This window comes from Nanorana parkeri, unplaced genomic scaffold, assembly GCF_000935625.1.
Source record: "Nanorana parkeri isolate BGI_ZX_2015 unplaced genomic scaffold, ASM93562v1 scaffold246, whole genome shotgun sequence".
Classification (NCBI taxonomy): domain Eukaryota; kingdom Metazoa; phylum Chordata; class Amphibia; order Anura; family Dicroglossidae; genus Nanorana; species Nanorana parkeri.
Window position 1 is genome coordinate 1,042,142 of NW_017306514.1, and position 26,006 is coordinate 1,068,147.

The 26,006-nt window shown below is 39.3% G+C and overlaps 1 protein-coding gene across 1 annotated transcript in view; it reads right to left on the bottom strand.

Annotated features, from left to right (window-relative positions):
- Positions 1-3,432: 3,432 nt before the first annotated feature.
- SPTLC1 (serine palmitoyltransferase long chain base subunit 1) overlaps positions 3,433-26,006 on the bottom strand; it is a 41,740-nt gene continuing 19,166 nt past the window's right edge. The window contains exons 7-15 of the mRNA XM_018556675.1: positions 22,817-22,946; positions 19,869-19,958; positions 18,725-18,832; positions 14,728-14,823; positions 12,070-12,166; positions 9,743-9,797; positions 7,065-7,182; positions 5,867-5,940; positions 3,433-4,175 (exon numbers count right to left, since the gene is read on the bottom strand). Coding sequence (XP_018412177.1) covers positions 4,082-4,175; positions 5,867-5,940; positions 7,065-7,182; positions 9,743-9,797; positions 12,070-12,166; positions 14,728-14,823; positions 18,725-18,832; positions 19,869-19,958; positions 22,817-22,946 — 862 coding nt within the window. The 3' untranslated portion in view covers positions 3,433-4,081. The remainder of the gene's footprint in view (positions 4,176-5,866; positions 5,941-7,064; positions 7,183-9,742; positions 9,798-12,069; positions 12,167-14,727; positions 14,824-18,724; positions 18,833-19,868; positions 19,959-22,816; positions 22,947-26,006) is intronic.

Sequence of the window (26,006 nt, forward strand, 5' to 3'; positions counted from 1 at the left end):
AAGTGTAGTACCTCTGTTGTGTTGTTATTGCGGTCTATCTGTGTGTCCCCATTGAAGAAATACCCCTCACTTCCTGTCCCAGTAATACAGCATATCACGATGTAAGGGGAATGATGCAGGGGTGTATCAGAATGCAAAGGATCTCCCCAGTAGGAATACAGGCAGCAAAAAAAAAAATTTATTTGGTTTTATTGACATTTGTGTCTTAGAGAGGGTGATAGGGCAAAGTGAGGAGAGGTTTCACAAACAGCGATAGAGACAATTATACAAATCTGACTTGTTGTAAACCCTACATAATCCAAAAAGCAAAAGGTTGGCTGGAGCGGGACTATATAGGTATAAACTTTCTTTGTTATACAATATTTGGTTATAAACAAAAGGAATGTTCATAAATCACTAAATTAAATAAAATTAACAAACAAAACAGGTCAATGTGTCCAAGAAAACACAGCATCCCATTTCTTACTCTTATCATTAAAGGGTCAGGAAATCTAAAACATGGTTTGAAACAATAATATGTTGGTAACTGTGTGTCAAAGTGGCTCAGCTGTCAATATACTGCACAAATAAAGCCCTTATTAGGACTGATTAGGCCCCCTAACAGTTTATTTAAGAATCAGATGTTTATGGAGGACCTCCTAATATATCTGAGTTAACAATAGTCTACACAACAAAACATATTTCAACTGATAGTTACACATTATGGGGCCAAAGACTCAGTGTTAAAGAGGCTCTCTAGACTGTCCTTCAATAAAATGGCAAACTACAGCACACACATTGTGCACGGTTGCTGTAAAGCTTTGGCTACAACTCCGTGGACTGGAGTAATAGTCCAGCAAGATCACAAAAAACATATAGCAGTATTGTTTGGCAATGTATGCTGCAGTCTGCACATTTAGTCTAATGTAGACAGTGACTCTAGAATAATGATACAACAGACTCCATTATAACAGATAATATCCCAAAATCTTTAGTCCCCTGAAATGTATTAATAGATGTATACAGTCTGCTACAAGCTATTTTTCTTTTTTTTTTGGGGGGGGGGAAAATTTTGTTTTTTTTTTTTTTTGGGGGGGGGGGGGAATGGCCCTCCTAGGTGAAGCTTTGATGTTCCTTCCATCATGCATTTTCAGGTCTGGGCAAGGACAATGAAAACGGTCAGAAGTAACATATTTAGACAAAGCTCCTTACCATGATTTGTAATATGACAAAATAGCTTTGTTTGAATTTTCGTTAATCACAGAAATCAAAACGTAATGAAGGCCATCTTATACGTCTCAGCTAAATGTTACTGAAGTACTTCCCTTCTATAATATACACACCCGTAATTAAAGCTCTGCACTGACCAGAGGAAAACACATACCTAACTTTATACATACCATTCTGCACTGGTTTTCACAGGGAATACGTTCCTAGTTACAGATTTCTATGGGCTCACTCATGGCAAATTGATTTGACCAGCTCTGGCATACCAAGTTATGTAGCTCTGAGAGTGTGTTCACGGTCAAGAAACAAACTACTTTGCCTTTAAAGGATAACTGTACTTTTTACACACATAAGCTCTTAACATAGCCAGGGTCAAATCACTTTACAGATATAACCTCATACATGCAAACTGCTCTGTCCCTTTGCAACAAGAGCAGTATAGCTGGTACAGGCCAATGTAAACATTGCTTTTTTTACATTCAGTCTCTCTGCAGTCTGCACTGTTTAACAGTGTAGAGATTACCAGATTCAGTGTCTTCAGTACCAGAAGTCATAAGTAAAGCTGGCTATGCACTGGTAGAACAAACAAAAAAAATGTTTTCAGAACATTCTTTCGATTTTCTAATAGGTAATGGCATGAAATTGCTGATCAATTTAGATCAAAAAGAAATGGAAGGAGCAGGATGGAAAAAATGTTGTTTAACAAACAACAAAATTCTAACAATTAATGGCCAACTTTAGTTCTATATTCCACTGTACTTGGGTCATTACTAAAGAATAAGATTACAAACTGCTAGAAGCAGCCAGACCTCACGTAAGGTTAACTAATCCCTCCCTTCCCATATAATTCCAGTCAGCTAAATGGTGGTAAGCAAAATGTACAACTAGAGGGATCCCGGATGGCTTCCTTCTTTAGTTCCTGGTATGATGCAAGCAACTCTCCTCTACAGTGCAGACAGAGGACAGATTGAATGTAAACAAAGCGGTTTTTACATTGACCTAGGGGTCTATGATGATCGCTGTTAAAGCACAGGGAAAGACAATATATAGAGGTAAGAGATTATTTGTGTGAAGTAGCTCAGAATCCATGTGAATATTAAAAGGGTAAATCCTTGAAAGAAGAAAAAAAAAAGTTTTCCTCATGAGATTTCTAAAAGTACAGTGCTGCTCCTGCAAAGGTTCAGGTATGTGTTTTTACGTCTATATTTTGGTCAAGCAGGGTTCTAACACTGCTCACAAATAGTTAACTTGGTACCGCACATGCATCATTGAACTCATTACCATAGAGGAATATCCTACTGCCATCTGTTGCATTTAGTGTGCACCCTTAAATATGCCATCAAGCACTGCCCATCTTTTGGATTGAGAGCTAGTTCACACCAGCCCCAGTGCGTTCCAGCCGATTGGTGCCTGAAAGCACTGGATCGCATTCCGACAGGCTCACTTTGTTTTGGGGTGGGAGGGGGCATGGCAGTAAAGTCAATGGCACTGGCAGCCATGCCCTCCGGCCTCAGTGCGATCGTCCATGCAGCATTTTTTCTGACCGCACCGGAACGCAGGCACTGATGTGCCACACGTTCTAGTGTGGCCGATCGCACTGCAGCTGGAGGGCGTGGCTGCAGTGCCGTTGAATTCAACGCACAGCCAAGCCCCCTCCCAAAACAAACTGTGCTGGCTGGAATGCGATCAAGTGCGTTCCAGAACCAAAATCGGCCGGAACGCACTGAGGCTGGTGTGAACTAGCCCTAAACAGCAATCTGTGTAGTTTATACTGAACACTTTTTAAAAAATATTAACAGGAGGCAAAGGAACACAGAATCCAACAGAACACCTTTGTAAAAATAAGTAATGCTTTACGATTTGTGGCATGTCTACCATTCTAGGTTTTCCCTACTGGGTCCACCAACATGAATCATTTCACACTTTCAATTTTAAATAATCATAGCTCCTTATACTTAAATACTTCCTTCATATTGATAATACTACTCAGGGCCATAAAACAAAACACTGTTTGATTTCGATAACTGGTAGGAAAGCCCAGAATAACTTTGTGCCATAACCTCAGGCATTATATTTAGTGCTGACGGAATTGGAAATTGTTCACTAGGAGTTTATAGCAGCGCCTTATTGTTACTTTCAAGCGTAATGAACTCACAGTGTTTTACACCAAAAAAAGTGTGAGTGTACAGTGGCAATATTAAGACGGATGATAGAAGAAGACTATGATGTAGCAAAATGCATTAGTTTTTAAAAAATATGTAAATCTATCATTTTTAATGCACAAACAAACTGAACAACTCAAATTAGTCTTAGTTTTACTTGGAAGCAGTTAAACAGAAAACAACCAGAAAATCAGTGCATCTATGTATCTCTTAATGGATATAAAATGTGTATATCAATACACAGCTGAAGTTTCACACACCCGTTAAATGCTGACATATAAAGTTTGCATTTTGTAATAATAAAAACCATTGAAATTTAATACACTAAAGGGCATTGTTGTGAGCTTAAAAGAAAACATTAAAACTTCCAAAGTGATGCCATCATGCACTTGTAGACATATGATGGGGAATAACTCACCTTTTTATTTCTGTAAACAGTTATTTAAAAAAGTAGAAAAGTCACAGCGTAACAGCAGTAAAAAAAAAAGGCACACAACATCATAAGTGCATGTACCATGATTTGGTTTTCTGCTATATTTGTTCGGCAGTATTACTGCCCATCCCCCCCCCCATCCTTTGTCCCGGAATGTACGCTGCGCTAACATTTCATCATTAGATACGCAAGATCTTCGGTCTCGATTCCTTATACCGTTCAAGAGATTACCACCATTAGGACAAGCTCAAATTATGAGAGATGTAATGTCTTCAAAAATTTAATTCAGTACTAAAGATGCAGCTTGCTTGATCACGGAGGCCGCTAAATCCAGTTCTTCATCGGTTTGCTCCACAGTGACTATCACTCTTATGCTGCAAGACACCCAAAACAGAGAAAATGTGATCAATCAAGTAAATTCGGGGTATAATGGTCAACCTACAGACAGGCTGCTTTTCAGAAGTTTAAGTTTTTAGACTAAATAAAATAGATTTTTAGACACAAGGGGGGAGGGGGCATTTCTCAAACGGAAGCAGACAAAATCTGGAGCTGCTGTGCACGGCAACCAATCAGCTTCTCTCTTCAGTTTGTTCAGTTAAGATTTGAAAGAAAAAAAAAAGACAGCAGCTGATTGGTTGCCATGCACAGCTGCTCCAGATTTTGTCTGCTCCAGTTTTGATAAATTCCCTTCAAAAGTTGTTCACGGAGGATTCTACCTGTCGGAAAGATTTTATAGAATAGCCAATTCATGCTTTAATATAGGTTTATGATGAGACAGCTCTGGAGCTAATCAATACACCCAGCTGTGAATAAAAGCCAACACTGAAGTGTCACTGCTGTATGTAATTCATAGTGTTAAACACCAGACTACTACTCCGCATCAAAGCTTGACAGTCGAGTTCAGTCACTTTGGACATCAAAAGACTATTTCTTTACTAACGTTTGAAGTAGGTGCTAGGAATGCATTCTTTAACCCCTGACAAGCACCCCCTTAACCTGTCAGAAAGCATTTACTGAGCTGAAACATACTTTGGACTTTGCTTGGTGTGGCTTCTTATTACAATGGCTGAAACATTGCATGCAATGTTCAAGGTGTGACAGACTGCACCAGGCCACTGATCAACACTGCCTCCCCCACTGGGTCCCCCTGGAGAAGGGGGACCATACAGAACGGGGGTAGAATGTTGATCAAACCTACCCCAGTGCTGAATTCACTTTAGCATCATAAAAAGGACCATTACTATATACTTGAGATTAAAGAAAATGTTAAGCTTGGTTAAAATCTGTCAAGGACTACCAAGCTTAAAAAAAAGATGGAAAAAAAAAAAAGGGAGCTAAAAGTCATTTATGTTTTATCCATACAGCAAAAGTCACGGTACGAAGAACAGTATGAAACTTACAGCTGTTGGGATCTCTGAAGGGGACTCTAAAGAAAAGTAAGGAGGCCATAGACTTGTATAGTTTGAAAGCTTGCCATCAGCTTTTATATGAAAACATGAATGCATAAAATTGATTGGTCCATAACAATCTGCCACCTGCATTTCTGACTGTTTTCCAAATTCAATAGACAAAATAGTCAAAACTGGGGAGGATATTGATTGAAAATGCTTTTCCACTGGCGCTATTGTGGTTCTGATCAAATTCCGCAGAGGCCTAGATTGCTTGGTTGAATAACAGTGAAAGACAAGATACTGGATGACAGATTCCTGCAGTTGAAAATTGATGGAAGACTTAAAACTGCACCACAATTAGCCAGCATTAAAAGGTAAATTCAGAAAAAAAAAAAACTAAACCTTTTCTTTTACTTAAACATGTTGGGTAGAAACATCAATACTTTACTTCTGATTGTTAAAGTATGTGTTCAGTAAGAATATCAGTCAGTGTACTCCTACATATTCCATCATCAAATCTTAATAAATGTACCAGATTTAGCATCAGATAACCCCCATGTGACATCCCTCCCATACATTTCCTGAATACTTTTTTGTAGCATTCTAGTAAAGTAATTACAATCCCTCCATGTATTTATGTTGAAAACACAGCTATTACAAGTACAAATACTAACCTTGGCGGTGGAAGATGTTTTTCTTCTTTTTCCAAATAACGAGCTTGGGTTAAGGCAATTTTCCTATTCATGCACTGCACAACAAAATGAATTAGAATTAACGTATTATACCATATATGCCACATTTGCTGTGTAATAAATCTCTGAAACGTCAGCTCATGACTACTGTCCCCCCTCCCCTAGATAAGTGATGAGCGCAGCATCCACCTGCGCTGTTGAAGTGTTTGTAGAGATTGGAAACTAACAAACAAACAAACACCCTTAGAAACCACTGACATCTTAGAAAGTAAAAGCAAGTAGAAAACAAATTCCCCAAAATAAAATGATTCAAGATTGCTATATTCTGTCGTATAATTAATTTCATTATTGTAAACTGGGAAAAAAATACCATTGACTACTTCTGAGTTCCATTAGTTTGTCAACAAATGAACTTTGAGGAAGCATTGATAAAACATAAATATATACCTATATTACCCTGCAGAATAGGAGCTTCCTTCCTCTCTCCCCCTTCCATTTCAATAAACTAAATTGGATTGGTCATGTACAGTACCTCACTGCCTTGCAACGAGAATCAATCAGACAATGGTAGCCTCTATCAGAAAAGGTATCTGGCTCACAATACCTTCCCTCTAACCTTACCTCCAGGGGCCCAACCCCATAATCCACATCTTTTAAAGGTGGCGACATGCCTTAAGAAGCAGCATCTCATTCTAAGATCTTGGGTATCGGGAGTTTCTCTGCATACTTTATGGACATGACATATAGTGTAGAGAGACTAAGACTTTGAAGTTGCAGGCTGGTCCCCTTTTGGGGGGTAATGATAACACTCACTTTCACATTAATCCTTATTATACCCAGTTTCACTCTAAAAACAAGGTTGCGGGCATGTACTGGTCCTCATTTCTAACTGGATTCAACAATGATTTAGCCAAGCCATTTATTAAAGAAAACCACAGAATGACACAGAAACTACAGCCGATGTCACAGGAGAGGGATCACATTTCATCATCCTATGGCAAGGGTATTTCTGTGTAAAATCACAACACTAGTCTCAAAAGGACATGGTTGAAAGGGTCAAGGAAAAGTCTGCTGGATCTGGCAATGATTAGTGTCAGTTATTATAATACTTTGTCTTTGTGCACATGAGGGAGTTTACAATCAGTCAGAGTATAAATCAATGGTCATTTACAGCACTTACATGATCTACAATATCTTGTAGCAGTTTTACATCTTTTTCCCGGCAACCAGTGCTTTTCTCTAGCCGAAGATGAAATGCGGGGGAGAAGCTGTCGCCAACAACGTTCAGACCCTGAATGCTGAACAAATAGTCACATACAGAATTATTTACAGAAAATACTCAGGTTTATGGAGAGAAAGATAAAGGAAATGGCATCTTCTAAAAAGGTATGCCAAAGCAGATTGTTGGATTTGTGTTCATGAACGCAATAAGGCATTTATATGTACTGGAGCCTTCTGTAGAATTTAAAAAGCCCCTATCTGCATATTAATTCAGGTCCCCCCATCCACCAGTGCCACCTATAACCTAGTAACTCCCGTACAAACTAATAGGTCATTAAGAACCATTATATCTAAAAGTTCAGAACAATGCAATCAAGTAACAGGATAGCAATGCCATTGTTATCTAAAACAAAACTGCTGGAGATCATTATAAAAAAGGAACACAAGTAGAGGGGATTTACTGTAGAGTCCCTATATCTATAAACAGAGACAGAACCAGGGGGCTTTCTTGGTCCAAAAATCACAAATGAGAACCAGGGCCCAAAGTTTTCTTATTTAATAGGAAAAAAAAAAAAAAGTCAAACCCATTGCTAAATTTAAGAATTACAAAGCGCTACTTTATTTTGACAGTTGTGTTTCAATATAAACTGCGCACATCAGAAGAAGTGAAGGGAGCAGTGGTGACAACTTCCTGTTACTGTCAGTTCAGACAATGGAAAGCTCCTTCCATTGTAAACAGCTTCTCTTTACTTGCCTCTCTGTACTGTTAATTGTGTAACAATCACTCTGTTTACCAGCTGCAAACCTCTCAAAGCCCAGAAATATGCAGCAAAGTGATGGGTGTCTGTCCCTTTTAAATGCCTCTGTTTATTAATTTTTTACCCAGTCACTGTGTTGCATCCAGTAAAATCTGTTAGTAAGCACACAACATAAACAGTATGTATATATTTAAAGAAGGTAGGGCCTTTCCTTCAATTAAGCATTATGTTTCATATTCATTTTTATTGCATTATTTTGTAGCTCAAACTCTGACAATGACTTGCTGGGTTGTATTATGCTTGTTTCAAGCTGTTAACATATGTAACTTTCAGAGCGCCCGTACTCCCTAGAGTGTCCAAGATTGTGATGATTAGAGAATACTATACAAGGTCAGAAGGAATGTGATGATGACTGAACAGTGACCTCACCAGCAGCCTTAAATAAGAGGATAATGCCGCTGTACCATTATTGCCATAAGTAGTGTTAAGTTTCCCACTACCTCCAGGCGATCCTGTGTCATTTAATGAAGCTCAAGGAGAAATTACAGACAGCCAGGAGAGAATTGCTGGAGGTTTTTGGTGGGTCACAGGGGATTGGAGACATCTGCCACATTTCTTGTGAAGATTGCAGTTGCCTTAGGGTTGGCGTAAAAACAATCTCAATGAGAGAACCACTTACACAGATGATCTTACTTTTAGTTCAAAAGGATATGCGACAATCACGTGCCTGCAATCTCAGATCTTGCTGCTGTTAGTCATAGACAGCAGAAGGTGTAAAAATATGAAAAGGAAGCGTGCTTAAAAACGGGACAGGAGGTCAGAACTTGCTTTCTTGTTTCATAATCTATGTCACACTTTCCTGCATACTTCTACCACGTGCAAGCAAACCTTTAACTAATTATATTATAGTGTGTGTGTATGTGTGTATATATATATCTATATATATACATACATTAAAATCGATAATAATCGGTTATGAGAATAGTTGTTAAATATATTTGAGAGGTTTTTTTAATATAACTAATTGATTATGAAACTATATATGTGTGTGTGTATGTAATGGTCCAGTGGAAGAGACACTTTAGAGAAAGACCAGCAGTGCCTTGTCGAAAGTTGGACCAGTAAATTAATCTATGTTGCTTCATTATAAGACCTGTGAGTGCCTCTTCCTATGGACCCTTTGTATCCCATTTCCTTGAGCGCACCTGGGACAGTTTTCAACAATATTTTGGAATAAGGTGGCCACTGTCGGCGGAAACACACACACACACACACATAAAATAAATATTTTTTTAATGTTAGGCAGCGAATGCTCATGAAAAATATGAGACTTTGTTTAGTTACTTAAATTGTACACGACAGTTTTTGAAAATTATATGAAGACATCTGATTACTAGCACTGATTTAAAAAGAGAACTCCACCTAAAACACAGATGAGGTAATAAATACATGTAGGAGCACTTGCCCTTTGCATTGATTGCTCTTTATACCAGATGTACTCTGCCTAGTGCCATTAATTTCCGCTGATCTTTGGCTTTAACGCAGGCAGAAAATGGAGGAGTGATAGAAAAAGGATGGGCTTAATGTCTGGTTTGTCAAAGGAAAGGGCCAGAGGCATGGTGGTAATGAATACACTTCAGATCTACCCGATAACCCTACAGCTGAAATGGATGGCAACACTGAGTTTCAATTAAGCCATTCCTATATAATGAATATGTAAAAGTTGTTATAGAGAAAACCCTACAAATGCTTCAACAAAACTGTAAAACAATCAAAACTTAAATGCTTGATTGCTACAAGCAGACTTTCAGCCAGCCTTCAATATTATTCCATGCAACATGCATACATTTATATGCAGAATTCAGCAGTGTATACTCACCCTTGCAATGCTTTGTGGATATGCTTGCACTTTTCTCTCAGAGTATGGAAGATTTCTGTTGAAAAAACAAACCAGTGATGTGATGGAATGCAAGCAGTTTTAAAAATGCACTGGTAACAGCACCAACATAATAAAAAAACAAACATACAGAACAAAACACATCTCCGTTCGTATGCATTCACAAAGTTTGCAGCTTTAAAATGTAAAAGTATTTAAGTATACCTAAACCCAAAAACAAAAATGAAATATTGCAGCCTACCCAACTTTAGATGATTGTGTTTTTTAGGCTTTTTCTTTTTCTCATCTGGCGATCCTGCCTGTAAAACACTCCCTCTCCTAGGGTGACAACACACTGTATCTATGGAGGAGCAGTGTTATCACCCAAGGACAGAGGAACAACTCCCCCTGTCCTCCTCTACATAACATAGGAGGAAGGAAGATGCTCTCCAATTCACACTGGGCAGGTTAAAAACACTGCTTGAGATAACACTGCAGAGTGCACAGGACAGCACTAGATTTCTAGCAGGATCAATAGGTATTTTTACACCTATTGAATAGATCTAAAAAAAAACATTTTCAATTGTATATTAAACAGACCAAAAGGGAGCAAATAAGAGAAGTTGATGGTTAGGGTTTGCATATTCGTTAAAGTGACACTAAACAAGAGTTAAATCTTAAAAATGCATTCAACTACCTCAACGATTAACAGAAACGGATCTTATTTGTGTATCACTCGGTTGTAGATCCTCCAATCATCTCTTGTATCATACGGACATTGTCCTACCTTCTGGAGGGGGGCTACTTTTGTTCCCTATGGTCCCTGTGTGTGTTGTAAAGTAGCCACCACTCCAAACTTACGCCTCTGATGGACTACAATCTCAATACAAATTAGCAACCTAAACATGAGATTGTAGTCCATCATGGGAGCGAACTTGGGAGGGGTGACTACTTTACAACACACATGGGGAACAAAAGTAGCCCCCCTCCAGAAGGACAGTGTCAGCACCAATTCAGAGATGATTTGATGATCTATAGCTGAGTGATAACAGAAATGTATCTTACTTGTGTAATAGTTAAAAGGTACTTGAATGCAGTTTCAAGATTTAACTCCTGAGTTTAGTGTCACTTTATTTAACCAATAAAGGGCATAAACGATACACTTTCTGCATTAATCAATTGCCAACATAGCACAACACTCAGCTGCACTGCACATACAAAAAGGTATAGAGTGCAATATTATTAGCATTGCTGCAATTTTCCATCAAAGTCATTTAATAATTAATTTTACCAAAACTAAAAGAGATTATGCAATGATAACAAGCGGCTATGTCCCACCATGTCCGTCTTGCCTACTCATGCTTCCACATAGAAATCTGTAAACACACTCCATGCAGCATTTTTATTGAAATATCACAGGTACTGTGGCGAGTAATACTTTGCTTTTTGCAAATTCTACTACCTTGCAAAAGCAGCAGAATTACATTTTCTGAAGATTTGCGGCGAAAATTCTAAATTTTTCTAATCAGGTTTTAAACTACATAGTGTATTAAAAGGTTTTTCTTTTCGTTTTAAGTGTGATGCTTATAAAACTGTTGCTCCAAATAAAATATCGACAATTACATTTCAGTCATATAGGATTAAGCAACCACAATTTCCTTTTTATTTCATTAAATGAAAAAAGACAGAAGCATGTGTGAATTAAAAAAATGTGGCTAGCGTAAGGTTCCTTTAATTTATTCTAATATGAGAAAAATACATAGGGGGGAATTTGTCAGAACTGGAGCAAACTGAATCTGGAGCAGTTGCCCAGGGCAACCAATCAGCACCTCTTCAGTTTGCTCAGGTAAGATTTGAAAAAGAGAAGCTGATTGGCTGCAGTGCAAATCTGCTCCACATTTTGTCTGCTCCAGTTTTGATAAATCCCCCCCATAGCCTTTTCATAGAGTTACAACATACAAACAGAGTTCTCTGACATGAAAATGCTGGTTGTCTGGCTGGCAGGCTGATGTTCTGCCTTCATTATTTTCAGACTTACTGACCATGTATTGCAGCCAATGAAATTAGAATTCCTGATCTGCATACTTGTCCCGAATCTGAACTGAAAATCAGAGTATCAGCAGGATAGCAAAGCAACCTGAATTTTCAGCAGTGGTCTGCATCAGCGTCCGCCATGTTTCTTTTCTGATAAATCTTGTTTAGATATAATTTTTGGTGTACCACCCAGGTCAAAAAATTGAAACAACCTGTAAACTATTAAATGTTTCAGGTATTTGCTGCTGTCATGCACTGATTCAAAATGAATTTTTTTAGGAAAGTAAAAAGGTTACCCGAGTTTTCCTCCATAATGTTAAGACCTTCAATGGCAGCTGAAGCCAATAACGGAGGCAGAGAGGCTGAGAAGCAGTAGCCTTGTCCAGAAAGTCTCTGTAAAATGAAGTTTGACAAATTCACAAAGTGGATGTTTAAGGTGCTAACCAGTCCTTTTTACAGCAGAAGTATTAATATTGAAGAATATGCTATATACATAATGCCTTATAAAGTGTTTATACTATTATCTACCAATAATTACAGAGAACATTGTATTTTTGGCTACTTGGATAACAAGATTGCATAGAAAGAAAATGTCGGACTTGTATACTCTAGGTTGAAGAGGCAGCAGGAGACCTGTAGTTGGGCACCACCATCCAGGGTAGAGGCACTAAACCAGCAGTCTCAGTCTGTAACCAAGGGGGTGCTACTAATGGGTTTAGGCAGTCTCTCTGTATTTGTTATTATGGGTTAAAAGGAGAACTATGAGGTGAGTGCTTTTCACTCATCCTCATAGTTCTAGCCGACCTGTGACCATGAAACTGTCACAGGTCGGCTCAGTAGATCGGGGAGTGAACACATACCGGTGTTCGCTCACTTTCGATCCTTTCACGGCTCTCTGCCGTGACAGGGGAGGGACTGAGGGTGGGTACAGCTGGCTGTGCCTCTAGATAGGCAGAGCCAGCTGTCACTCACGCAGCTGGGCGGATCCAGACATAGTACATAATCCAGACATAATACTGAGCTTAGGGCGATGGGAGGACGCTAGTTTGTGTCCTCCCGTTACCCTAAAGAGAACTATGGGGAAAAGCCCTAACCCCATAGTTCTCCTTTAAGGTATAAGGGGGAAAAACTCGACCTGACCGAGTAACTATCAAGGATACAGTGGATATATGAAGATATGTCAAAGGGTTCTGGATTTTAGCTAGCCACATTAGGTATACATGGTAATCAATAGGTACACATTTTAAAAGAGAAGAGAAACGTCAGGAATAGGTATTGACACAGGCAGCAATGCTGTTTTGGACTATTTCAATGTACCCCATGGTAGAAATTCCTCTTTTAAAAAAATCACAGCTTTTAGCTTGTGCCAACAGTCCTGCATCAGGTTCCCAATTCAACTCTAGCAGGGGTGGGTTTGTGTAAGGTGGCCGCGTCACCACAATGATTCAATCATAGCCAAACCTAACTGCAGGTTTCCCATTGGAGAGCCCTCCTTTTCTAATCTCTTGGCCAGTGTAGGACTGTAGACTTTTTTTCTTTTTGGCTAACTAAATAGGGATTAGTCCCACATCTCCTAACAAATCAGCCATCTTGAAGTACTAAAACTTTGCAGACTACTTCCTTTTAAACAAAAGTCCATGTATCCCATCGCACTCCGGAGAATACCCAATGCAGCGGGGCGGGTGCAGCAGTAACAATCGGTTTGCCTGAGGAAGGGGCCGCATGGTCCGAAACATTGCTTAGAGGGGCTATCACTTGGGTCAATAAATCCTTATTGACTTAATATTCGGAGTGCCGGTGACTTTTTCTATTTTTGTACTTCCTTTTTAAAGGTTCATTATTTTTTTTAAATTATACTCCGGTTTTTGGTCTCCTTTACTGCCACTTAAATATCCATGGTGCGCTCCTTCAATACATTTACAAAAACACTGTTCTAGAATATTCAACTTTCTCCTACTAGAAAAGCAGGAGAGCAACCTGACAGTTTGTGAATACTATATGCAGAAGTCAAGTTTATAAAATATCTAAAGTATTAACAAATACAATATGCCTCAGGTGTATTTCTGAAATCAGTTTCATAGTCTTAAAGTGTACTGTATATAAACCCATGTACACCCCTTTTGCCTTATGTATTGTGAATAACAAGAGTAAGCAATCTGTACATATATTTCAACACTGAAATGATTAGAAATACTTTTTTTACTCAAGTAATCGGTCTCTTTTTCCTCAGTACTGCATGGTCTGATATGTGGACAGGGCTAAGATGCAGCGTGAAGTGTCTTGCTAAAATCACTGTTGTATTTTCAGGTCTTAGGCCGCACACAACAAAATGGAACTCATGAGGCCACATGGGACTGTGTTCAATGAGGTGAACAGAGGATGACATGTCAAAACATTGGCTGTTCGGGAGAGAAAGCAGGAGTGTGCATAGAACGAAGTGGCAAAGCTGGGGAGTGCAGACTGGCCTGCAGAATGTTAACACAGCGACGTGCTAGTAACGGACATGCTCATCAGGCATTTACTATTAAATGAATAAGTTTTGGTTTACTGGCACTTTAAGGGGTATGCGAGGAGAATCAGCAATCGGGTATATATCCAGACAGGAATACAATGAGAGGAATGACCAATATATGAATTTATAATCATGATTTCTGTGTGGGTTCCAGTGAGGTTATTTATGTTGCATACATCTATTTATGATTTTTATCTGGATGAATTTTAATATATATCTATATGTATTGACATTATGAATTGATTGTATTAAAAATGAATTTTTATTATATTTATGAATCAACTGACCTTATTTCTGGACCAATTCCCCGGTATTTTCTAGAGGTCACCAGAAAGCCCCTTTCTTTCTCTTTTGTTGATATATATTGCATATTCATGGGTGGTGTCTCTATTTGTGTGATGGTTCCTAGTTTTTGTAATTAAAACTATAAATTTACACAAACCTGGTGATCAATAACAAATGATCGGCCACAGCAAAAACCTCCGATAGAAGCCAAAGCATTCTCCATGTTTGCACTGATCAAATCGATGTCATCAATCTGAAAAAATGAATAATACAAAATAAAAACAGATCTTTACTACTTAATTTCTATAAAAGGTATTCTGAACTCTCAGATATAGGTCATATTAACAAACGCCAGGACTATTAGTCAGGTAATGTCTGCTGAAAGGGAGAGTCAGGTTTCAGGCAGGGACATTAATTGGCTAAGCTTTGCTTTCCCCAATGTCTGTACCTTAACATTAACAGTAGGAGGGATCACTTGTGGTACCATTTCATTATAAGTCCATTTTCTGTTACATTTCTTAGCGGAGACCAAAAACAAAATGACAATTTCACCCACAGCACTACTGCAACTAAAAGTGAGCATCACATGCCAGCCATTTCGGATAAAATGGTGTTCAGTGTTTTGCAAACAAAAGTAAAACAGCAGATTAACAATCTGTGTTGGTTACATGGGGGATGTAAGCCAGGACAGTGAATCTTATGATTTTCTTTTTTATTCTGGACGGGATAGAAGAAGTTATCTGCATTTTATTACAGTGGACTGCCAGATAACGAATAGGAAAAAGGTAAATCATTACTTTTCGAGTACCAGTGCAGATACTTGGCATTTTCATGAGAACTACCAGGGTTGCAGCGGTTGTAGTTGGGACCGGGCGCTCCACCACTGTCCTGAAATCATTAGTCTGTGTTATTTTAGAAAAACTGTCACATGACTATAAACAAAAATGTATCAGTACTTGTGTCTGTAAGTACTTGGGCAAGTATCAGTACTTGTACTCGCAAAACTGGTATCGGTGCATTCCTTTATTTATAAAAACAAAAATCATACATTAAAAACAGAGATGTACAAATCCCAGGAGCTCCGTGTGCTTCTTACAAATGACAGCTGCCTCCTAACTTGTGAATTTTTCCTCTAGTCTTGTCTTGAAGCTGGAAAAGTATCTGTACTTGTACCGAGTATGCTACTTGGTATCGGTGCATCCCTAATTAGATTAATTTTAGAAAATATTTTTCCCCCATTAGTTAATTTAAGTACGATACACTGAAAACAAAATACTCAGAAGCAGCTTACGTTTGTACAGTGGATCTATGAAATCACTTTCTACAAAAAAAAAACAAAAAAAAAAAACACAGACCCAGCAGCAGTTTGCTGAAAAGGAGATTTGTGACAATGCCATTGGACCGGAAGCTTTCTACTGCAAATAATAACTCTATAAATCAGTTTTAATTGGCTAGGGATCAATGGTGGCAGCTTTGAATTACAGATTTATAGAACAATCCCGTCTGGAGACCCCATCGCTTACCTACACTTAGTAAGGATTTATAACTGGGGTTCAGAAGGTAAATAATGACTGTTTTGTGTAAAAGTTCCAGAGAGCACTGAACCAGTTTTCCAGCACATATCAAGGCATACATTGGTCTACACTATTCTTCATGAAAACACAAATGGACTGAAAAGTAATTTAATGGCCATAAAATTAATATTAATTTCCTTTGCTGAAAGAAATATGCGGTCACCTTCTTTAATTTGAAATATTTCAACTTTGTTAGTGCCTGGGAACACATTTTAAAAGGCAATTGTTGCTTTCATATTCAATGTCTATTCTAGAGGAACATGCATGCAAAAATTGCAATAAATAAAATTACATTAATTATGCCCGCTGTTTTATACCTTTTATCATTCAACCATAAACTGCGCAATGTTCCAAGAAGCTAAGCCCTTGTTCACATCTTTGTGATGCGGGTATGCATGTGTTCCAGCATTGTATGCGAGACACTGTTAGGTGGTCTTTCGTGCTATTATGTATTTCTTAATGGCACACCAATGCACCTTGTTGTCATATGTGTGTTGCATCACACCACAATGCATGGTAACTTATTAGCACAAGTTGGGATGGAATGAGATGGGATGCCCTTCTACAATGCAGCAAAAGCACCATGTGCTTTACATGAACACAGACTAATATTCCATTATTTTCATTTTCAGTTACCGGTTTGATTGTTTCTTGTATACAAATATTAATTCAGCTGTGTTTAGCTACTTCTGTTTATTTGCAGTCACTTTAGCTACTGCTGTTTGTTTGCAGTAACAGGCCTCACTGCTGCAGTGAATGCAGGAAAGACATGCAAAAATGTTAATGAGAGTGTACATATGCATATATGTTGCTGAAACATGAACTATGCTTTAGGTTTAACTTTTAACTGGATTCAGAATATTTAACAATAGAAGTTAATGAAGCCTGAGAATGGTATATGGTCCTTAGATTACAAAGGCCTCCGGCAAGTTTCCAAAATATAGCTTACCAAAAGCCAGTAGCTTTGGCCTGCTATGTACTCTGCGTTGCTTGCGACATAGACTTAGCTACCAGGTATGTGAACAAATATTACATTCTCATAATATCCATTTATTATAACTGCAAAATTCTCAATTAGAAGCACTTTTTCAATAATGGTTTTAAAAAGTCAAAAAATATATATATTTTTTAAAGTGACACCAAACTGAGGAGTTAAAACTTAAAAATGCATTCAAGTACCCTAAGCAACTAATAAGTAAAGTAGCCATCGCTCCAAGCTCCCTCTCATGATAGACTACAATCTCACTGACCACACAAAATAAACATGAGATTGTAGTCCATCACAGGAGGGAGCTTGCAGCGGTGGCTACTTTACAACACACACAGGGACCATGGGGAAGAAAAGTAGCCACCCTCCAGAAGGAAGGACAGTGTCAGCACCAATTCAGAGATGAGTTGAGGATCTACAGCCGAGTGATACACAATATACTGACAGCGCTGCAGTCTGGACGGATCCCGACAATACTGTCGAGATCTACCCAGCTGCGCGAGTGACAGCTGGCTCTGCCCATCTAGAGGCAGAGCCAGCTGTGCCCGCCCCCTCCCCATCCATTCCTCCACTCAGCACTAGAGGATCGGAGAGGGGAGGGGGGAATCCCTGCAGTGAGCGGTGACTGACAGTCACCGCTCACTGCAGGGAGACGATCGGGAAGTGAGCGGATCACTGCATGTTTCTGCTCACTTCCCGATCAACAACGCCGACCTGTGACAGCTTCTTTGTCACAGTTTGGCTCTAGCCAGGAGGATGAGTTAAAAACACTCACCTCATAGTTCTCCTTTAAAAGGGTTATTAAACCCTCCTTTTTTGCATATATCTACTGCTAGCAAGTAGTAGATACATGCAAAAACTTTTAAAAACACAAAAACACCGCTTTTAAAAAAAAAAAAGGAGGTTTAAACTTACCTGTGTCTTCCCCTTGAGCTCCCGTCCTAAAATCTGAAAAATTGCGGGCAGCCCCAAAGGATCTTGGGGCGGGCACATGCGCAGTTCAGATTTTCGGCCGGGAGACGAGGAGAGACACAAGGCAAGTCAATGGACAGTGCACACCCGCAAGCAGACACCGTGGGACAGGAAGTGCCAGCAAGGACAGAGGAGTCAGTGCTGGATCGGAGACCCGCAGCAGCGCTGGAGGGACAGATGAAAATGACAGGAAAGAAGATCGGATTGAGAGACATCATTTAAAAGGTAAGTGCTTTCAGTAACATTGGAGGAGGGGAAAAAAATCCTTCAATGTCACTTTAAACTAGCAAAACGGTAAACCAAAAGGATTAAGCAATGCAAACATCTACAGAAAGCAATAGGCAAATAATTTCTTGTCAAGAGGGTTTTGTTCACTTAAAAAATGGGTTTTGCATTACCATACCAGTCTCTGGAAAGGCAAAATACATTTAAAATCAGGTCAATTGCAGGTGAACTGCATCTGTCTATGAATTCTGAATGATCTCAAGAGCATCTCAAACTAATGTCATGAGGACAGACCTAAAGCTTGTCGACACAGGCCCTAAAAGCTGCCAGCTATGCTTCCATGTCAATATTCAAGACTAAAACCGACGCAAACTTCTTCTCCACAACACACTTACTTTAATGCCAAAATGTTCAGTCACTCCCCGTCCATGTTCTCCTAGTACTCCAAAGGAGAGACTTTCCTCCAGGAATATTCTTACTTTGTATTTGTACTTCAACTCAACCTGCAATTTACAGACATTAAAAGCCAACATTTCAGGAGAACTGAGAGGCAGAAATTCCTCAACAAGAGAATATGGGAATTATAGGATAGAGCTAAGCTACCACCATAACGTACATGTGCTGGTTTATATTACAGTTTATTAAAAAAGAGGTTTGTACTCTAGAACAGCCACAGCCTACACAGCAAAAGTGGGTAAAAAAAAAAATGTACCACACATGCCTTACGTCTATTACATAAATCCAACTTATATTGGGTACCTAATGTAAGACTGTTTCCTTTGTTCTTAAGGGATTTAAAAAAATAGATGAAAATAACTAATTGCCTTCCAAGAACAGCAGAACATGAACAGATGGTAACAAAGATCATTACTGTATACACTACTAATATGATGCTTTACCTTACCTTATAATTTCAGAACTTACATGTAACTGGTTTTGTCACGTTATTTAAAGCAAAACTGCAGGCAAACACCTAAATACACCACCCTTGTGCACAGCTTGCCTTCCATCTGGCCTTCTCTTCACACTACTCCTGGCTCCTAAACTGCACCTCTGCACCTTCACCCTGGTTGCCCTGCAACACTACAACCCAGCTCTTAGCTACTTTGTACAGCACACACTTCCCAAAAGTCTTGCCAGCCACCTTGCCACATGGTCACTGCCAGAAGCGTAACTAGAAACTTGGGGCGGGGGCTGCAAGAGGGAGCTGCGGGCCCTCTTCTTCCTCTCTGGTCACCCGCCAGCAAGTGGAACGCCAGGGCCCGATCACAACTGCGACCCTGGTAGTTCTGCCAGTGGTCACAGTACCTCCCTCCAACCTTTGTTCCTAGCTCTCCCCTCCTACCATCACTCACAGCTCCAACCCCATTCCCACCACCTTGCTCCCCACTTACAGCGCCAGATAGATAGATAGATAGATAGATAGATAGATAGATAGATAGATAGGATAGATAGGATAGATAGGATAGATACACACAATAAAAAATTGGATAGACATTACATGTCAAAGTCTGTAAACTGGTCATAGAACTCACATACCAGTTGCGGAAGAGGGCATATGTCACCCGTGTTCATATATAGTCCTTCAGCAACAATAAATCTTCTCGTCACCCTGGCCTTGCGTGGATTCTGATGAACAAACAAACAATTAAGGACTGAACAGAACACCGCAAAATACCACAATAAAAACGAGACAAGCATGACAATATTCTATTCAATCCAGAGCCTGATGCTCTGAAGAGAGGAGACACACGCTTCTCCATCTTGGCCATTCTTACAATGTTTATTTTCTAATCTGTCGCACATTTTTCCTGTTTCACGGTTTACTATTCCCATGTTGGGTCTTGTACATTTTTGTCAGCCACAAACAACGTGAAGCTTTCCTAATGATATACATCAGTGTGGCTATTTATCATGCAACACCATGTTCTTGGCACAGAGGTCTCCAAAACCAGCGTGCAAAAGCCAAAAAAATGAGATAGAAAGAGCAACACAGAGAAAAAGGGAACGAGAGAGAGTGCGCCCAAGCTGAAATGCCAATAAATCAGTTTGTTTGTTATATGTACTTTGTCAAAGTTCTTTTCCCTCTAAACATCGCTCTCCTGGGCACTGGCCCATATACAGGAATGCCAGTAATTACTCAAATCTGTTACCCGTAAACTTTACAACATGTGTGTGATCCCTTTCAGTGTGGGCCAGTAGGCTATCACCACTTTGGTTTCTCTTCTTGCTGCAAAGGAGAGAAAACAAAGCAGATAACAGTTTTCTCTAGAATATCATTATTCCTTTTTCAGCTCTGTGTTTTAGAGTCACAAGCTCTATACCAAGTGGGATAATTTACTTCTTAACTGGAGTCATGTACATTAAATCCTCATGTTCCATTTGTATGCAATTTGTTACACCACATTAAAAAGAGACTGACCTTGTATCCAAAGAAGTTATTATTACTTCTACTTTTATTGGCCAGTTGAGGTTACTGGGTCTCATTTTTCTAGTGTTGTAAAGTAGTCAAATAATTATCATATACTGCCGCAAGTGAAATTTACATGGATACATGATTTAGCTGAAAGTCTTGCTATAAACTGACATCAGTAAAAGCGTGTTTAATATAAAAGGTTTCCATAAAAGATCATTTTTCCCGGTGGAACAACTATGAACATACAGATTGCTTCAAAATTATTTCCTATGTCAACAAACTCGCCAATACAAAGTCTACTGCGTTTGGGAACCCACACTTACCCTAGAAACTGATTTCAAAAGGTCATAGTAGTAGTAAATACAATTGCTAGTAAAAATGCAACGTAATAAGTTGATCATGTAGAGAACAAAAAGTAGAGAAAAAGTGAAAATATTTTTAAAGTTAGGCTTTACTGGCACAGCAAATGTACAGAGCCAGAAAAATACACTCATCTTAAATCTACACTGGGCCAATACAATAAAAAAAAGGAGGGGAATTTATCCAAACTGGAGCAGACAAAAATCAAGCTGTGCATGGCAAAAAAACCAAGCTGTGCATGGCAACCAATCAGCTTCTCTCTTTCTTTTTCAAATCTTAACTGAACAAACTGAAGAGAGAAGCGGATTGGTTGCCCTGGGTAACTGCTCCAGATTTTGATAAAATTCCCCTCAAAGAGATTACAAATAAATTTAGCTGTATGTATGTGCAGACAGCTCTCTGATGCAAAAAAATCAATATGACCATATTCTGGAAACACAGGAGGGAGGATTTTTAAAAAAAACTGGAGCAGACAAAATCTGGAGCAGTTGCCCATGGCAACCAATCAGTTTCTCTCTTCAGGTTTGTTCAGTTAAGATTTGAAAATGAAAAAAAAAAAAAAAAGAAAAGCTGATTGGTTGCCACGCGCAGCTGCTCCAGTTTTGATAAATTCCCCTCAGAGCATTATAAAATGACATTTTCCGACACAATTTATACAGTCTACCTAATATTTGTCTTCTAGCTTTGCCTGAAGAGAAAGATTGGGCTGTTTCAGCAAAGCAGCCCACTTCCCTTTAGTGTCAACATAAGTGATGCGATTGTCTTCATTCAGACAACCAAAAGATTTTGAACAAAAAACAAAAAACGTGTGATTACAGTGTGTCTGCTTTGCACCCAGACATGTGCATCTTTACTTGCTATCAGATAAACAAGAAATTGAATCAACAAACCTACCCAAAAGTACATTTACCTATTTGTGAGACTCCATTTCTTACATTTTTTTCTTTTCAAATGATAGTGGACACAAGAATAGCGCTCTAAACAATGTTGGATTGTGTTCACAATTGTCCCTTTCACACAGGTGTCTATCAGTTCTGATCCGCAGGAGATCCATGTGATATTTGTGTCCACCCAAATGACCTTACCAGACCCACGTTAGGTCTATGGAGCATAGGATGTAAACGGACACAGATAACCCCCAATCCATCATGATCAGGTCTGCTGAAATGCACTTCCATTGTGATCCGGCTGCACAGAGAGCAACATCAGGCTTCTGAACAGATTTGCCTGAAAAACTGACAGGAGGACCTGATGGGACCACCCATCTGAAAGGGGCCCAAGGTTAAAAATAACATAAAATATCTGTTCAATAAAAATATATATTATGAACCAACCCCTATGGACAGCAGTTTATTAGAATCTGCAGTAGTTGCCCATAGTAACCAACCAATCAGCTTCAATCTTCGGTTTGTTCAGGAAAACTTTGAAAATGAAAGCTAAAAGCTGATTGGAGCAGACATAATCTGGAGCATGACAACCAGTATTGATACATTTCCTTCCATGTCTTTGCAACACTACTTTAAAAATCATTTTAATCATTTGTTTTTTATGGCTAAGCCATGAATTTGCAAATTAGGGGTTTTATACCTACTGACAAAACTTGCCAGCAAGAAGCTTTCAACAAAATGTACAAATATAAGCTTTAAAAACAGAATAGTGAACCACAATATCCTGCATGTATTTACAGTAATACTTCCCAATAATAATGTACCTTTTGGTCTTCCACTTCCTGTTCCTTTAACAATCTCTCCAAGTCATTCATATCATTGTGTTTAAAGTATTTGATGCTACTTCTTGATGCCTGCAGCCCTTTTTGAATTGCAAAGCATGCAGCTTCATCCCTGGAAATGCAAAGAGCAGTTAACATCACCAAACACTTCAAGATATGCCAAAGATTAATCAAATTTGAAGAGCAATATCATACATGGAGAATTTAGGTATATCAAGGTTTTCATTGAGAGCATTCATGTGGGTATGTTTTTTTATGCGGTTGGCCTGTGCATTATATTATGAAAGCACCAAAATCACTGTTTCCAGACCGAGTAATCGTACCGATACCTTTTCTCAAGAGGAGTACAAATCTCAACAATACATTATATAGCAATGCAAAAATGGTATCAGCTATAGAGGACTACAAATCCCAGCAATACATTATATAGCAATGCAGAATAATAGTATATAAATTTGTTATATCTTCTATGCTGCCGCTCTGTTCCGGGGTGCAGGCCTAATGTCTCAGGAGGAGGGGGCTATGCGTGGGCTAGCAGAAGCACTGTAAAACAGGCGTCGCATGGTTCCCAAGAAGCCTGCCGAGAGCTCCCCAGCAAGTGCGAGACATAAGGCAGCTGCTTCAATTTGAAAATGTAAAGATAATCGGCAGCCTTATACCTAAAACAGGTTTTGCTTTTTGGTATCGGGGCATTTTCAAGAGTACGAGTACTCGTGAAAATGCCAAGTATCAATACCGATACTGGGATCGGTATTGCGTAATATTAGGGATGCACCTTCAAAGTGTGCGAGAAGAAAACACCTTCCCTGTCTGTGTTGCCCCATAGCAAGCAGGATCAAACCACTACAGTCTGACCATACAATCTTTGTACAATCAGCTTTAGATTTCCAAAACTATGTAATACAAGGCCTAGCTAAACTATCCAGTCAAATTGAATCCAATAACGCAGGCCTTTTCACTACATAGTTGTTGTTAGAACTAAAAGGAGATTGTACAATCAGATTGGAACATGTGCAGTGAGCTTAAAGTTCTAAATTGATAGGTTACTATAAGGGAACACAGAATGTCTGAGACCATTCTTCACATTGAATTTTACATGCAACTGCCCATGTATTTATTTCATGATACTAGCTGTATGAATCACCATTTATTGTAAGCACTGTGAACAGAACCAGAAATGAGTAAAAACACAAAAAACACACACACGGTTTTAATCATTCACAAAAAAGTGTTCACTGGAGTTGCACTTTATGTTCTCTTAAAGCAACATTTTTGCCTAAATAAAAAAAAGTGTGAACAAAAGCTGGAAACAAGAGTATAAACGCTTAACTCCTCATGTCTGTTAATTAAAAATCCTCTGCTAAAGTCGGTGCAGAAACCGACACTTGATCTCCTGTGTCCCCTGCTGTGCTCAGTGGTTCCTCCTACCCCCCCATATCACTAGAAGCTGCAGATTCAGCATAAACGTCAGATGAGATTTCTCATTAATAGGAGCAGCGTTCAGCAGTGCAGGTAGCAGGAGAGGTAAGTACATCTAATCTTACTTCTAGGTAAAGCCTTGTTTACATATTTAAAGAAACAGATTGTGTGCTTTGCCCATGTAAGAAAGCAAAAAGTGCACCCCTCCCATCCGTAAATACTTTCCTTTCATTCCACTCATGGGGAGCGAGCTAAAAACAGTGTCAGTCAGATCATACAGGGAACTGTCTCCCACATGCTCCCCATTAGTGCATTGGGGCAGTGCATGGTCAATTGGAGCAACATGCAAAGTTCCTCTATTGTTTACAAGCAATACTGCAATGCTCCCTCTGCTGGCCACACCTGCACATTACAGACCCATAGACTTCTATGGGGCCATCTCCCAGCCAGCAGATGGATGCGACCAGGAAAGGCAGAAAAATGCGGTGCAGCACGGTTAGCTGCGGTAACACACTTGATTGCATACTGTGAGGGCTCCCTGCATTCTGGGGCAGGAGGAGGCATGGCGGTGCATTCAAACCAATGGCACTGTAGCCACACCCTCCCCCCGTCCGCAGTGCGATTGCCCGCGTACCGGTCCAGTGTGATTGGGGGAAAAAAAAAAATATATAGCAGGGCTGCGGTGCCATTGACTGAACACCACGCCCCCTCCCACAGGAAGCCTTCACAGTATGTGATCCAGTGCGTTCCAGCAACTAACCGTGCTGGAACGCATTGGAGATGGTGTGAACCGGCTCCTAAAGTGCACTTATTCTTTAAAGCAAATCAGTTTCTTTGCCCTGCATGGTCAAAGTACATGTTCACTTTAATACAGTTTCAAAGATGAGTTGAGATTACACTTATTAGTAATGTCTCTTCTTCCAATGCCACACCAGGACTTCCAGACAAGAAAGAAGCTATAAAAAAAGGGGCTAACACTGTATGTGTTCAAACATAAATAAAACAGATGATATATGGATACAGAAATAAAAGTTCTATTTGCATATGATACAGTAATCCCTACTGGATTGGATTTTTAAATGTACAGATCGAGAAGCTGCAGAATCACAGTCCTCCTTGTAAAAATGTGTACATTAAAAAACTGTATGGTTTAAGTTTTTTTGGCAGCCCCCTGCTCCCATTGCTTCACTTCTCTCCCCACACAGGATCAGTATCCATGTATATTAAAGTATGTTTCGGGGGTTTAGATTGCACAGATCTGCACACATGGTTTCAGTCATATATAAATAAAAATAATAACGTTGCCCCAGAGCAACACAGCTGTACTTGACTAATAAAAAGATATGCTATACTGCAAGATCACAGAGAACGAACAATAAGAGACAGACCTCTTGCAAGGAAACTGCAGCCATGTATGATGCTTGGCAATGGAAGCCTCTTCTGAAAACACAAGTTATGGCAAGTCCACCTAGGGAACATGCTGGGAACTTTAGTTCTACTTTATGAGTGTGTTTGTGCCTTTCAGTCTGCATCACAATACATACATAAAAATATATTTTCTAGACAGACACACACACGAAATGTATTCCCGGAGTCAGACTCCTCAGAAGTCTCACACAGAGCAGAGCTTCCAAACTGCGAACATCGCTCTAGCCTCTTGCCAAAATGTAAATTAGAAGTAGTAACGGAAAGCTGTATTTTCAATCAGTCATTTCCTACTAAGCGCATGGCAAAAATAAAAATGACTTCACTT